Source organism: Pleurodeles waltl, chromosome 4_1 (assembly GCF_031143425.1).
Source record: "Pleurodeles waltl isolate 20211129_DDA chromosome 4_1, aPleWal1.hap1.20221129, whole genome shotgun sequence".
Classification (NCBI taxonomy): Eukaryota; Metazoa; Chordata; class Amphibia; order Caudata; family Salamandridae; genus Pleurodeles; species Pleurodeles waltl.
Genome location: NC_090442.1, coordinates 397713595 through 397727749, shown reverse-complemented (window position 1 = coordinate 397727749; position 14155 = coordinate 397713595). Strand labels below are relative to the sequence as shown.

Genomic DNA, 14155 nt, shown 5'->3' with positions numbered 1-14155 from the left:
GCTGCTGAACAACGATTCGCACCAACAGAGAAAATTCTCACTGCTGTACAGATGGCTGTTATTAAAGAACAACCTCTTGCCCAGGGCAAACACATTATAGTCGTTTCCCCTATTCCAGCCCTAGAGGCTGTTACAAAAGCGAGTGTTCCTAATGCGAAATCACTGCACCCGCGGTGGATACAATGGGCTACGTCTTTAACAGCCACTGATGTAGATTATATTTTTGACCCAAAATGACAGACTCAGGAATTTCTGCAATATGAAATTGAATATCCAGTTCCCGCTGACACGTTGCCTATTGATCAATATCAAGTAGTCATGTACACCGATGGCTCTGCGCAACCGGCGGTGGGGACAAAACACCAATATTCTGCTGCATGTGCAGTAGTGAGCGGCCATATGGTGGAGGAGAAATTCTGCCCCCAACATACTTATACACAAACCTTAGGGGACTGTACAGCACAACTGGCTGAGCTGAAAGCTCTATTGATGGCATTAGAACATACTGATCCGACACAGTTCACGCTGATTGTTTGTGATTCGTATTATTGTGTCCAGTCTTTTAATGAATACCTGCATTACTGGCGATTGAATGGGTTCAGAGATTCCAAGGGCAACACCATAAAACACAGACTACTGTGGGGGAAGGTAGCGGATCTGAAGGAGATGCTGCCCAAAGTCCATGTTGTACATACTCTTGAACACCAGCGCGTGGGAATACACGTTGCTGGAAATACTTTGGCTGATGAAGCCGCAAAGTCGGCAGTGGCAGTTGCCACTGTGGCCGCAGTGACTTGTTCGAGTTCCATACCAGACACAGAGATTCTGGCTGCCATAAAAACTACGGTTGATGGCACGCCTTATTCTAAAGGATTTCCTAATAAATATCAATACTTTATGGGAAGTATGCTGAATGCTGAGGTTAAAATCCCAGGCGTAGATCGCCAATAAAGTTGTAAGACCTCAATTGATTAATGCAGCGCATGAGGGGGTGGCATCTGCACATGCTGGCGTGGCCGCCACAATTTCGCTATTACAGGCCCGTTACTGGTGGCCTGGTCTCTATAAGGAGACTAAGCAGTATGTCCTTTGTTGTGACATCTGTCAACAAATTAAAGTTTCAACAGCTAAGCGCCAGCCGCAGACGCCCCTCTTAATATCAAACCGTCCATTACAATGTGTGTACTTGGATCATTGCCGTCCACCGACACCGGATAGTGCATACAAATATATATTGGTGGCTGTAGATTCTTGCTCCAGATTTGTGTGGGTATGGCCACAGCGCTCGCCTGACGCTCGAACTGTTATTAAAGATTTGAGTGTCGTTGTCGGTACATATGCAGTTGCTGCATTAAATTCGGAGCAGGGCCCTGCTTTTGCCTCAAGGGCATTCAGGGACGCCATGGTTTCGTTGAGGGTCCAACTCCAGTTCTCGTCTCCATTTCATCCTGAGGGAAATTCTGTTGTGGAGCGATTAAATCGGGATTTAAAGCAGTCCTTAACGGCGAGAGTCTTAGGTACGGGTCGTAGTTGGCTAACCCACCTGTATGGAGTACAGACAGCACTGAATAACCTGCCTAGAAGGTCCTTGGGGGGTCGTACTTCATATGAGTGCCTGTTCGGAACACAAATGTTTGTTCCGGATCTAGATAATCCTGGTGTGGAGGCGGCGGAAACGCCTTTTGACATAAATGATTGTGTCACTGTTTTGCAGGAATTACAACAGTTCAGTGAAGATAACTCGTCTAAAAGTGCTGCCTCCACAGGAATTAAGGATGTGCCAGTAACGCCTACTGGTTGGATTCCCAGAGTTGGGGATCTTGTGCGTGAAAAGGTCGCAGTAAAAAAAGAATTTGGCCCTTCTTATCGATCACCAGTCCCTGTGTTGGGGACACACGGAACAAGAACTGTTATTTTACCACCGTTGCCAGGTGCCAAGGAAAATCGCTTTGTTTCCATTGACAATGTCAAGTTACAACATGTGGCTGATTCTGCACAGCAGACCAAAAGGAACGTCCAGTAGTTCCCGAATCCCTCTGACTACTGGGGAAGATGTTCCGCTCCAAGTTATTTATACCAACACTGTTTCCTCCCTGAGCTTGGGGAGGGTGGAAGATGATCTTGCATTAGTTCCACTGACGACGAATAATTTGGAAACATTTGATCGAGTCACCATGACTACTGATGTTACAGGTGGTGCTATCTACAGTGTACCACCGCGAGAAACACCAACCCCTCCATTGAATACGGCGGCACCTTTTACAAGAACTGCCTCTGGGTACTTTGCGAACAACAACGATGGTCTGTCGGACTCGTTTGCCTCTTAAACCACTGACCCAGGTCCACGTAAGCTGATTTATTGGCTTAAAGATACGTATTTTGTTTTTCCTTGGAACGATCTGTGGCTCTTATTGACTATGTTAGCATTTTTTCTTTGGATAGGGTTTGTCGTTACCTTTTTTTTGTTGATAAATGGTCATTTTCTTCCTGAGAGATCAGCGGTTGAACAGGTGGAGGAGGTGTTGAAGCCACATTTTTCATCACATAAGGTTCGAAGAGACTTGTCCTTTGTGAACATTTCTGCAGTACCAATTCCGGATGGGATTGTGTGGGATAAAGTAATGTTTGATATATACGGTCCCACTGAGATAATTCAAATACCGTATGTTCTAAAGTTATCTATGAATGATATCGTAATACCAGGCATTGTATCTGATGATTGGGATGTGAAGACAGTTGATTCCATGATGACTGAATTACAATACTATACTGTCTATGAGAATAAAGATGTTTACCAGTTTAAAGACAATTATGGTGACATGTTTTGCTATAATTATTATGGGCACCACTTTATACATAAAGCAAATAGTCTGAAAATGATATTTGACTATACGCAATGGGAGAATTGCCCAACATCCCCGCAAGGGAGTTCTAAAACATTTACTAACAAATTTGCGTATTTTTCTGGGCATCATCAAATGAATGCTAAGTCATATTATTTTAAGTTAACTCCGTCTAAAGATAAGCAAATGTTGTTGACTAATACGAAACTCATTTACTCAGATTCTTTTGTTTCCCGACTATCGATTGAAGGTTATGAATATTGGTCAAATAATGTTGATTTGAAAAGTGTTTGGGGAACAAAACATTGGCAGACACAGGGTAGAGAAACATTGTTTAGAGCATGTCTCATTCCCGTCCAAATTATTTTTTTAAATGAAACAGTACAACAGACTAGCTGTTTGGGCTTAGCAACAATTAGAGAATTGAATATGCCTAGTATACCCGTCCCTACAAAAATGAAGGATTGGAAGAAATATATCAATGCTACTTTTAGTGAACTTACAGACTTGGTCCAGAATGGTACATTTAACACTTCTTTGTCACATCCGGGTGGGTGGTTATTGTGGCCTATAGACACCAATGGGTGTCATCAACGTTTTGTCACCTCCTCGGGGGTTTCAGGACGAGTAGGGCAGACCCTCGCTACATATCACCTGAACATGCTGAAATTATTACTACATATAGTGTGGGAAAATTGTGTCAACAATGGTTGAAATCATCCTCGCTAGATGCAGTCAAGACACATCTCACTCTCCTATCTAATAACACTGACTTGCAAGATTTTTTGTCAGGCCCGAAGACACCACGTAGGAAGCGTTTCTTGTACAAAGTGTACAATGAAATATGGAAACTTTCCCAACAAGAGGCTGCGGCCCGGTTAAGACAGATAGATCAGGAAAATTTGAAAAAGGCATTAGCTGTTGTGGATAATGGAATTCACACCCTGTCCGACCGAATATATACCATTGACAACATTGTTTCTTCTGCCATAGACATTATACAATCGGATATGTCTTCTTTATATCATGGACAAAGTCAAACAAGGTCCATTATGCAGTTGGGTTGGACACTTCAGACACTGAAGGCGGGTCGCGTTCCGCGGCAGCACATCAGGGCCAGGGAGATATTTTTTTCCTTTAATTTGACACGACAACAACAAATGATGGCTAAGAAGGAGGCGACTTATGTCATGCTTAATATTGAAAAATTGGAAAGATTGCCTTTTACCGTGGCCGAGATTCCCTCAGCTGAGTGGATGATACATGGGGTTATTAATCTGCCTATTTCTACACTACAATTCACTTCTTGTTTAAAACATGTTCCGGTAGTCAGATATGAAAAGCTGGGAGATAGATATATACATGAGGTGTGGGAACTTCCCTTCTTGTACAAATGTCTCAATGGCATGAGAGAGGTTTTTCTTAGCGGTAGTGAATGCGAGACTTCAGTCAGCCATTCGATGATTTGTAAGCAGCTGTCCTTGCATGGGGCATGTAATGCCTCGGTTGCAAACATGGCTTGCTATCTAAAGGGAGTTCTGGTCCCCTTGATTAAACGCACATTCCAGGTGCTTTCAAACAGCAGCTACGTCCTCCTCAATAGTGAAGACTGTTGTGGCATGCGGGCCGGAATAGTTTACGTTGTTTCGGTCACCAAGGTCGTTACTTGCTGCGGGAATGTGTTGTTTCCCCCCACTAAATTAAGGGAGGTAGCAGATATCTGGCCTCACATTGCTACTTCCAAGGTGAATTTCGACAAGTTAAGTAGACTAAAGGCTTTATTGTTTCAAAAGCATGTGGCCCTCACATCTGCACGCGAGACCTACGCACTTCAGGTGGCAATGTCATCAGCGGAAATACAGTCCCTGTTAAATACCAACTTTCCGAGCCACTTTGGAGAACTCGTGGGACGTATATTTAATGCGTCCAGCACAGCTGGATTAGCACATTTTTTCAAAGCCGTAGGTGTTGAATCGATTCACACCTTCTCTTCCATATTCGGTTTAATACCTTCGGCTATTCATTCAATTTTCTGACGCATTTTTGGGGGATTTCCGATCACTTTGGCTTTATTAGCTGGCATTTTGCTGTTGCTGTTTTTCCGCAATGGCTGTCCCGCCGCAACAAGGACGAATATGGGCGCTCCCATCAGCGCAGCTGTGTCGTGAATGCATGATGCAGCACTTCGGAGCAACACTCCTGGAACATTTGGAGTGTGACTGGTCTCTGTCATTCAGACCGGTTTTGGATTGTGTGCAGCCCGTGTTTTGGTGCAGTTGGTGCTCTTTTGAACATGCACTAGACGTCTGTCTCTCACAGCAACGCCTCCCAGTGGTTGATGCTGATCTGTTGATGTTCCCGATGAGGGCTCATTCCCAGACATGTGCGCTGCGGCTGCGTTTGCTTTGTGAGGCTGATTACGAGATACCCTTCCTGGAGGAAGTTGATATTAACTTGTTTACGGACAGTGTACGGGATGCCGCCTTAGTTGGTTCTGAGGCTTTGGAACACACCTGCTCCTTAATAGTTTTTGGCGTGGATTTTCCGGTCTTGTCATCTGCCGAAGTGGAGAACCTCCTGCTTTCAATGACCACCGTTTGAATTGGATTTGGTCTAAATTGACACTGTTACATGAATTTGGCTCTTAGCCGCATGCTTATTTTTAAATTTAGGATTATTGTGCTTTGATGTCCTCTTGACTTGTTGAAATTATATAAGGTTTTAGTTACCTTTTTTTTACTTTCAGCATTTTTTACGCTTCGATTTAAACCACTTTCTACCGACAAAGGGAGGGTGTAGTGTAGCCATTTTTAATCTAGCTTTTGCGTGTTTGCTTAAAGCATTAGGCCTCTGTGCACTTTGCTCTAGATGCATTTTATTCAGCCTCGCACTGTTATTTTTCAATAACCAGTTTCACGGTCTTGTTTTATTTTCCTCTATCACACTGTTTAGCTTACTTTAGCACCGGAGTTCACAAACAATACATTCTTGCTCGCTCTGTGTTTCAGTCAAGGATACAGTCTGGTACATTGCCGACGGACGTGGTAGAAGTTTAGTCTTTAGGGTTCGTATAACACATTCTTACGTAGGGACGTTTCCTAGAACACCGGCGTGTTAGTTATAAAAACACTTCCTAGTCCTAGTACAGGTAAGAGGGAGATTCCGACCAGGGAACCACAACTAGACGCTGACTGCCCTGCTGCAGATGCTGATCCAGATCACAGGCCTTTGCTCAGGTATGAGGGTTGATGTCCTACCGGGGAAACCTGAAAGGCAGGCTTAGAGCTTAACATGCTGTGCTCAAAATAGAACTTAGAAGAGAGAACGTACTATAGTAGCACTATGATCGCGTTATTCTTATGTTTCACTCTCCTCGTTACTATTTCAATCTTACTGTGTTGTATGGTTCTGGTTATTGCGGCTCACGCCTTGTTATCTAAAATGCAGTTGTTTTATTAAACTAATCTTTAAAACTCAAACTGCCTCTGTCATTTATATATGAGACCATATTGTGTATGAGAGAACTGGTTGAGATCTGAGTGACCACGACTTCCCTGGGAAGCACTAAGATGTCATGCGCTCAGTTGCCCAATTGTCTCTTCCCTTTGGGAGAGATGAGGCACTGCTAGTTAGCCAGAGCTCAACCCGGATTTGGGGTGACAAGGGTCCTTCGCCGTGGGTTAGACTTAGTCTCCCACACTGTGAACGATCTTGCCGCCCGAAAATCCAGTAGTCTCATTAGGATAATGAGAGCCTACGCGACAAGATCAGACTGCAGCAATACTCCACTGGCTCGCATCCAAGGTGAGGTGTGGCTGCAGAGAGGAGGGGGACAACCGTGTCCTTCTAGAATCTGGAAAGAGACCTTAAGTGGGTGCTACAACCGGCAGAGCTCCGAGCTGAAAGGAACAGGGGCCGCGAGAGGGGTGCACTCCCAACTGGACTGGGTGATGAGGCCAGCCCGTCCCGCTGAGACGCCACAGGCCTGCAGAGGTCAGGTGGAGGCGAGCGCAGGTGAGACTGGGAACAGCACCGCACGCCGTAAGGGTGGGGTTGCCCAATAGGTAGATCGGAGTGACAAGGAAGAAGCTGAGAATTGGGCGAACCCTGGCGACAACATTCATGGTCGGGAAGCCGAGTGACTGACTCTGGTGCTTGGCCCACACCCTCAGAGAAATCGCTGGTCTCCACACAAAAGGGGAAAATGAGTTGCTGGAGTGCCAAAGGGCCCCCTGCCAGCCCTACTATGGGGAAGGACAAAAGTGCTAAGCAACCTCCCACAACACAACAATGAATTGATGAATATGCCATTCACTCAAACCCCCAGAGGAGCGGTGCTCCGACCTCCGGGATGTCAGCGGTGGAGGGACTGGACACTATCCTCCAAGCGATTCACTCCTGGCAACAGGCAATTGAGACCAAAATGGGCAAAGTGCGTGAGGATGTTGGACTGCTCCGACAGGACCTTCGGATGGTAGTAGGTTGTATCAAGGAAGCAGAAGACCGGGTATCCACGATTGAAGACGAGATAGTAGACCTCAAATCCAAAGTGGCCCAATTGTTGACATGCACAGGAGAACACCACCATATAGTCAAGGACGCAGAAACTGCTCATGGCGCAACAACTTGCGATTTGTAGGATTCCCAGAGGACGCTGCGGAGAACCGAGCTGCCAAATTCTTGGAGACATGGCTCCGGGGCTGTCTGCTGGTGTTGAAGTTGTCTCCTTGGTTTGCGACTGAGCAAGCACACCAGTCACTGGTGCCCAAACCTCCGCCAGGTGGGCAAAGGAGGCCGATCATTGCCAGATTCTTGCATTTCAAAGACCAATCCACCATACTTAGTGAAGCGAGAAAGCAACTTGAGGTTCGGTGGGAGAACCACAAAATTCATATCTTTCCAGACTATATGAGAGAGGTACAAACCAAACGCCACTTGCACGAAGCTGTTAAGCAGAAACTGAGAGCAATGCAACTGTCATACATGCTGCTGTTCCCTGCGCGCCTCAAGGTCCTATTTAAACCGCAAGTCCTTTTACTTTGAGACACCGGAATCTGCATGGGAATAGGTCACGGAGGTGCACCAGTTTCCCAGACGGGAGCCTCCCCCTCGGTTAGGGGGATCTCAGTCACTCAGACGGGACGGCTCCATGGGTCTGAAATGTCAGCAGGGGCACACAAGATCTCGCTGCAGGAAGCAACACACAGAGCCAAGACTCTCTGAGGCTGACCCAGAGAGACCCGAGACTCACTCGATAGCAACTGTGAAAGCCCGCATAGAGCAGGTGCAGGACTTACCGACGCCGGAGGACGACTGCTAGAACCAAACTCCCTCTCTAACCTGACACACAATGCATCTGATGTTCTTGATATGGTATGAAGTGTCGAAGGGGAGAACTTAGAATTTAGGGCCACTATCAGAAGCGGGATGGGGGCATTCTTGCAGAACTCCGGATATATGGAGGGGTCCACCACTCCACACCCAATAGGGATATTTTGGTTTGAGGGTCTTTGTTATGTTTTGGGGCAACATATGCTTCAGGGATAGAAGTATGGGGCAGTTGGTGGGGTTAGAGGAGAGCTGGGTTTAAAGTTCTGTTCTTGGTGTGTTTTAGCTATGTTAACTTTCCTCTGGACTATCGCACAGTGGCTATGATAAGATAAGATATACTATGCGGGCTTCACCACAGGCTCCAGAAGAGTGGCTATCCTGATACACTGCTCAACGCCCATTGTGATCACTGCAACCAAGAGAGACCCGCAGGACCTTTACATTGATGTGTTGGGCACACTTGGCGGCCAACCAGTTAACATCCTGAGTATATATGCCCCCCCCGGGGCATTTGCGCCCTTTTAAATGACCCTCCAGGAGGTGGTGGCACGATTTCTCCTGTGTTTGACAATCCTGGTGGGTGACTTTAACCTGGTCTTGAGCCCAGAGGCTGACGCCACAGGAACGCCTACTGCAGTAAGTATGTCCAGGGCCAAACAGCTGTTCAGAGGGGTTGGGTCTCTGTGAGGTGTGGCTGATATGGCATCCCAGAGAGCGACAGTACACGCATACATCAGCGGCACATTACACACATGCGAGAATAGACCTTCTCTTCATGCCAGCTTCTGATATCCTTCAGGAGGTCGCCACAATGGAGATACTTCCGCGGGGAGTCTCGGATCATGCACCACTCCTGATGCAGATGAAGGACCCTGGCAAGGTCCAGCGCCCAAGATGAAAATTATGTCCAGGCCATGCAGGAGGAAGTTGCACACTATTTTAAACACAATACTGGCTCTGTGCAGTCAGCAGGTGTACCAATGGCCACCTGCAAGGCCTACCTCTCCTCTGAGTGCGGGAGTGGACGAACAACCAGCAGGTGGCTGACCTTGAGGCTCAGGCACTGCGACTGGAAATGCAACTCTCATTCACTAATCACACAGCCACCACCAGGCAACTGCTATTGATTCAGGAAGAAATCTATCACCTTACCCTCGAATCCGCCAAGCACATGTGGCGCACCTCAGTGACACGCGTATATGGGTGGGGTGATAAGAATGGGAAGCTACTGCACTCGTTGGCATCCCAGTCTCTGCTTGGTAGGATTGTTCCTGAAATAATTAACAACTCCGGTGTCCACTGCAAAACGCCCCACGATATCGCTCAGGGCTTTGCCGAGTACTATGCCGGAGTGACCACTGCTCCTGACTGAGCTGGAAAATCCCCTGTTGTGTGATATATCCCTTCCTTGCCTCCTGGTCGCGTGGAGAGAGCAGTTAGACACACCTATAACTTTGGAGGACATTGGGGAGGAAGTGTCGTCCTCAGGCCCTGGACGGATTTCCGGCGGAACTTTGCGTCAAGGCTGAGCGAACCAGGAGCTTCCTCTCGGACCTTGATCAGGCCTCCATTGTCGTGATTCTGATGTCCCAACCACCCTGAAACTCCTGTGCGGCCTACCGCCCCATCTCGCTCATCAATATTGCAATTAAAATTCTTTCTACAATATTGGCTGGTAAACTGAAGAAGGTACTGCCCTCCCTAATCCACCCGGCCCAAGGTGGATTAATGCACGGCAGAAGTACCAGGCACTGCCTTAGGTGGCTTCATGCAGTGTTGACCCATTACCACTCTTTGCCCCTACACCTAGCGTTACTCCTCATAGACTTTGAGAAAGCATTTAATACGGTGGACTGGTCATATCTCTCCCAGGTGCTCATAAAGACAGGGATTGGGTCTAGGTTTCGATGGCTAGTGCAACTCCTTTACTCTAACCCGACAGCTTGAGTGCAAGTTAATGGGGTGATCCCAGACCCCTTTCGCATCCGCCGTGGAACCTATCAGAGATACCCACTATCCCCGCTTCTCTTTGCCCTTGCGATCAAGCCCCTAGCAAAGGTCATAAGGGAAGACCCGCTAACCAAGGGGTGGGCTTGGTCCCCAGGATGGGCGGACCGCATTGCTTTGAAAGCGGACGACATACTCCTTTATCTATCTGCCCCAGCCAGCAGTGGACCCGGAGGCCTACAGCTGTTTGAACTCTTCTCCAAGGCCTCAGTCCTGACCATTAATCCGGGCAAGTTGGTGTTGGTCCCGCAACATCCAGCCAGAGACTGCTATGATTGGCAGGATGATCTCCTCATTAGGTGCACCAGCTTCCGATACCTGGGGATTAATGTGGCCCTCTTGCCCGAGTTGGCATGGGCACTCAACGTTACGGCGCTCACGCTAAAAATGAGGGAAGAGCTCAAAAAATGGCAGACCCTGCCCGTTAATGTCCTGGGTAGAATAGCATTGTATAAAATGATGATCCTGCCCTGCTTTCTTTATCTTTTGCAAAACGACCCCTATCAGCTTCCCCAGGTGATGGTTTAAGGAAATGGATACTACGAGCGACAATTTCTATGGCATAAATCTCAACCCAGACTCGCTTTACACACTTGCCAGAGGGACGTGCAGGAGTGAGGGCTTGGACTGTCCAATTTATATCTGTATTATCTGGCTATACAACTCCTAGTGATCAATGATTGGTTGATGGATGGGTGGTCAGACCAACTTGAATCTATCAACTTGAACTATTGACGTTGGGCTTCCCCAAATTGGCTGACTTACTGTATGGTGCCCCCCTCCCACAAGAGTTTACTGAAATTACAAGAATGGTGTTTGTAGGGTGGAAGGCTGCACTGAGAGAGACGGGGTGGTGGAAGAGTCTCACTCAAAAAAAACCACTGTGGCGAGGTACGTGGTTGCATGAGGTTTCTGCGCTGGAGGGGTACCACAAGTAGGACAACATAGGTGTTTCCATGTTAGGGGATGTCTGGAGGGGTTCCCACATGCTGTCTTTCCAGGAGCACAGCAGCAGTACTCGCTCTCCCAGACCCAGTTTCATAAGTATTTACAGTGGGGCATGAATTGAGAGCACACGTCCGAGCTGGTTTAGTCGTTCGTGGATTTAGTCCGGCGGAGGCAAAAGTATTGATGGGTGGCTTAGGCAGGGGTGGCTTAGGCAGGGGTGGAGTACCTCAGATCTATTGTACCTTGGTCACCAACACGGCAGTGCCGCTAGGGATCATCAGAGCGCTGGGAGGGCTGGCTTGGTCCGCTGGAAGAGGAGGACTGCTGCGATGCCTTGATGGCCCTCAAGGATTTGACTATAACTACCCAGGCATCCAAGCTACATACAGCATACCTTACCCCGACAGAATGTAAAAAGCAGGTCTCCGACCACATGCTGACTATCCCCAATGTTCATGTCCCACTGCAGACTATCACATGGTGTGGACCTGTCCACGCATAGCGGCCTACTGGCGAGCGGTGACCAGGGAGCTCTGTGGGGTGCTGGCAATGGCGGTAGATATGGCCCGCTACAAATCCTTTTGGGTGGCCTGTGTAGAGTTGAAAGTATTCTTTGATATCAACCTTAAAAAAAGTTCATCACCCACCAAGGGCTAAATCTCCAACATCTCGTAAGAACTGCATGTGTAACATAAACAAGTAGTCAAGGCTGGGTAATGTGTTATGTGCCATTGTACTGAATGTGAGTTCTGCTTCCCCACCTTTATGTATACATCAGCTAGTCTCATAGCTTCCAGCCAGCCCCGGGATACCAGTGAATCTGTGTGTAGCTGACTAAATGTGAGATTTTAAATTATTTATATATGGACTTTTTCCACTCTACACCACTCCTTCCAGTATTCCAAAGCATTATAAATAAAAGCTTTCAGTGTTGCAATTATTAGGTATTGCAATAGTGATAAATGAAACTTACTGAAGTCACTTGGAGGGTTGTGTGTAGGGTTTCGGTAGAATTCTGTTCGATGGGCCTTCTTTAGTCCTGTGCACAACCCAAAATCAGATAACTTTACATGACCCTGTAGAAGGCAAATAAAATACCAAAGGGAAATGAGTAATGTAGGAAGTGGTTTCATTAGAATGGAAATTATCTGTAGAGGGCGCTTCTAATCACATTGTTATAATAGGTGATTGCAACAACATCATCTGTAGTGACTAATACATCATGAGAACATTTTGAATCCATCAAGGACTAAAGCAAATCTTTAAAACCAGGCACGTCGCAGTAAAATGACAATTTACGACCAGTAAGAAATATCACACAATTTTCACAGGGTCATCAATTAGGAGACTAGACAGTGATTCTAAATGTAGTCTCCACCATAGGAAAAATAGGTTGCTGTGAAACCGATCATGCTTGTGGTAAAGGGAGTGAGTCCATTTCCCTTTGTCCGCAGCAGTAACAGTGGACAGTTCCAGTTACTAGTCACCAGTTTCAGAGCCTTTATTAAGCTCTCCCTTAAATAAAAAGTAGCACTCCGTAACATGTACCTGTTCCATTACTGCATATTGTGCCCCAGCTTATCGCGCCGGTGCTGAATTGCCTTTTTACTCCTAATTTTTTGGTACCCGCTGACTACTTGGCTGTGTTGTGATTTTAGAATGTATGTCAGCCTAGCACTACCAAGTTCAATGTTGCCAATCTAATTACTAAAGACTTAACTTTCAGACAGGTGCAAACGTACTGCCGTTTTCCATCTGGTTTTTTATCCAGATTTCCCAACTCATTTTTCATCCTGCTACATAGTGCTTTAGGAACATGGTTATTGCTTGCTTGATCATTTAGCAAAGCATGACTATTTATATACAAATAACTAATTAGTAGTAGCATTGTCACGGGAAAGAAAGCTAAAGGAAATATATCCTCAGCTAAAACAGTGGAGTCAACATCAGAGTGCAATTTATTCAACTCTCATGTCTCCAACAAGTGAATTAAAATGTGCAAAGTAAACACTCCTGGAAAAAAAAATTCTGAATGTGCACTGCACAAATGCTCTGAGGAGTTATGTAGCAAAGAATGGGCAAGGTCAACCAGAAGCAATGAAATGTACTGTTCTGGAGAAGCAACACATATATTGCTCCTCAGAATAGAATAAGAGAAGAGTCAATTGTTTTGCTTTCATTATGCAGAACCATTACTGTGCTGACTTTTTATAACCATCATTTGCAGTGGGGTTATGTATTATTTTGATTGCTTATACTCAGTCCATAAAACCATTTAAACAATTGCTTTTCACTCACATCAAATCTAAAATATGTTAACTGTCAAACCTAAAATAATTACAAAAATACATTCAAGACTACACTGTAATATGTCTATTAAAAGATGAATTTATTCTTCCAACTGCCGAGCTTGCTATTCCTCATTTTTACATAATAGGTCCAAAGCCATTCTTTCAAAGTCTGCATCCTTCTTCGAATCCGAAACAAGTAAACTAAGGGGCCATAGTTTCTTCTCTAGCCTCACCTTACATATGGCAGTCCAGAATCATTTGGTGTACTATTTGCACCTCCTTGCGACACAACCAACTTCTTAATTTGTTGCTACTTGACTTCCTGTTCCAGAAATTGGAAGCTTACCCAGTCTACACAGCAGGTAGGTTCTTCAGATATTGGGGCATGTCTCATGTACAAATGAACACAAAAGGATGATGGACGGAGTGCTGAAACTTTTCAAACATTCATCCCCATTCACAGATCTGAGTTAAATCCATTGCTCTTTTGCTCACTATGCCACGCCAGTTTGGACCCTGCCATATGCAAATCAGTCTTGACCCTGCTCCCCAATAAAACCGTCCAGCCCGAACTGCCAGACCAGGTCCTCCCTGGACCGGAAACAAGCATCCTGGGACCGGTTTCAGGCTATTACCCCCCCCATCAGTGAGGCTAGCTTGAATTCAGTGGCACAGTGAACAAGGGACCCACAACTGGGCATGCCCTAGCCACTTAGCCACTTCTGCAACACAAAA

General features: G+C 46.2%; 1 protein-coding gene across 3 annotated transcripts in view; it reads right to left on the bottom strand.

Moving 5' to 3' along the window:
* Window positions 1–14155, bottom strand: part of STK38L (serine/threonine kinase 38 like) — a 402183-nt gene that overhangs the window by 127803 nt on the left and 260225 nt on the right. For all 3 annotated transcript variants that reach the window (XR_011202284.1, XM_069228620.1, XM_069228621.1), the window contains exon 8: window positions 12103–12205. Coding sequence is in view for 2 of the 3 variants with exons in the window: in XM_069228620.1 (XP_069084721.1) it covers window positions 12103–12205 (103 nt within the window). In the remaining variant the exon portion in view is untranslated. The remainder of the gene's footprint in view (window positions 1–12102; window positions 12206–14155) is intronic.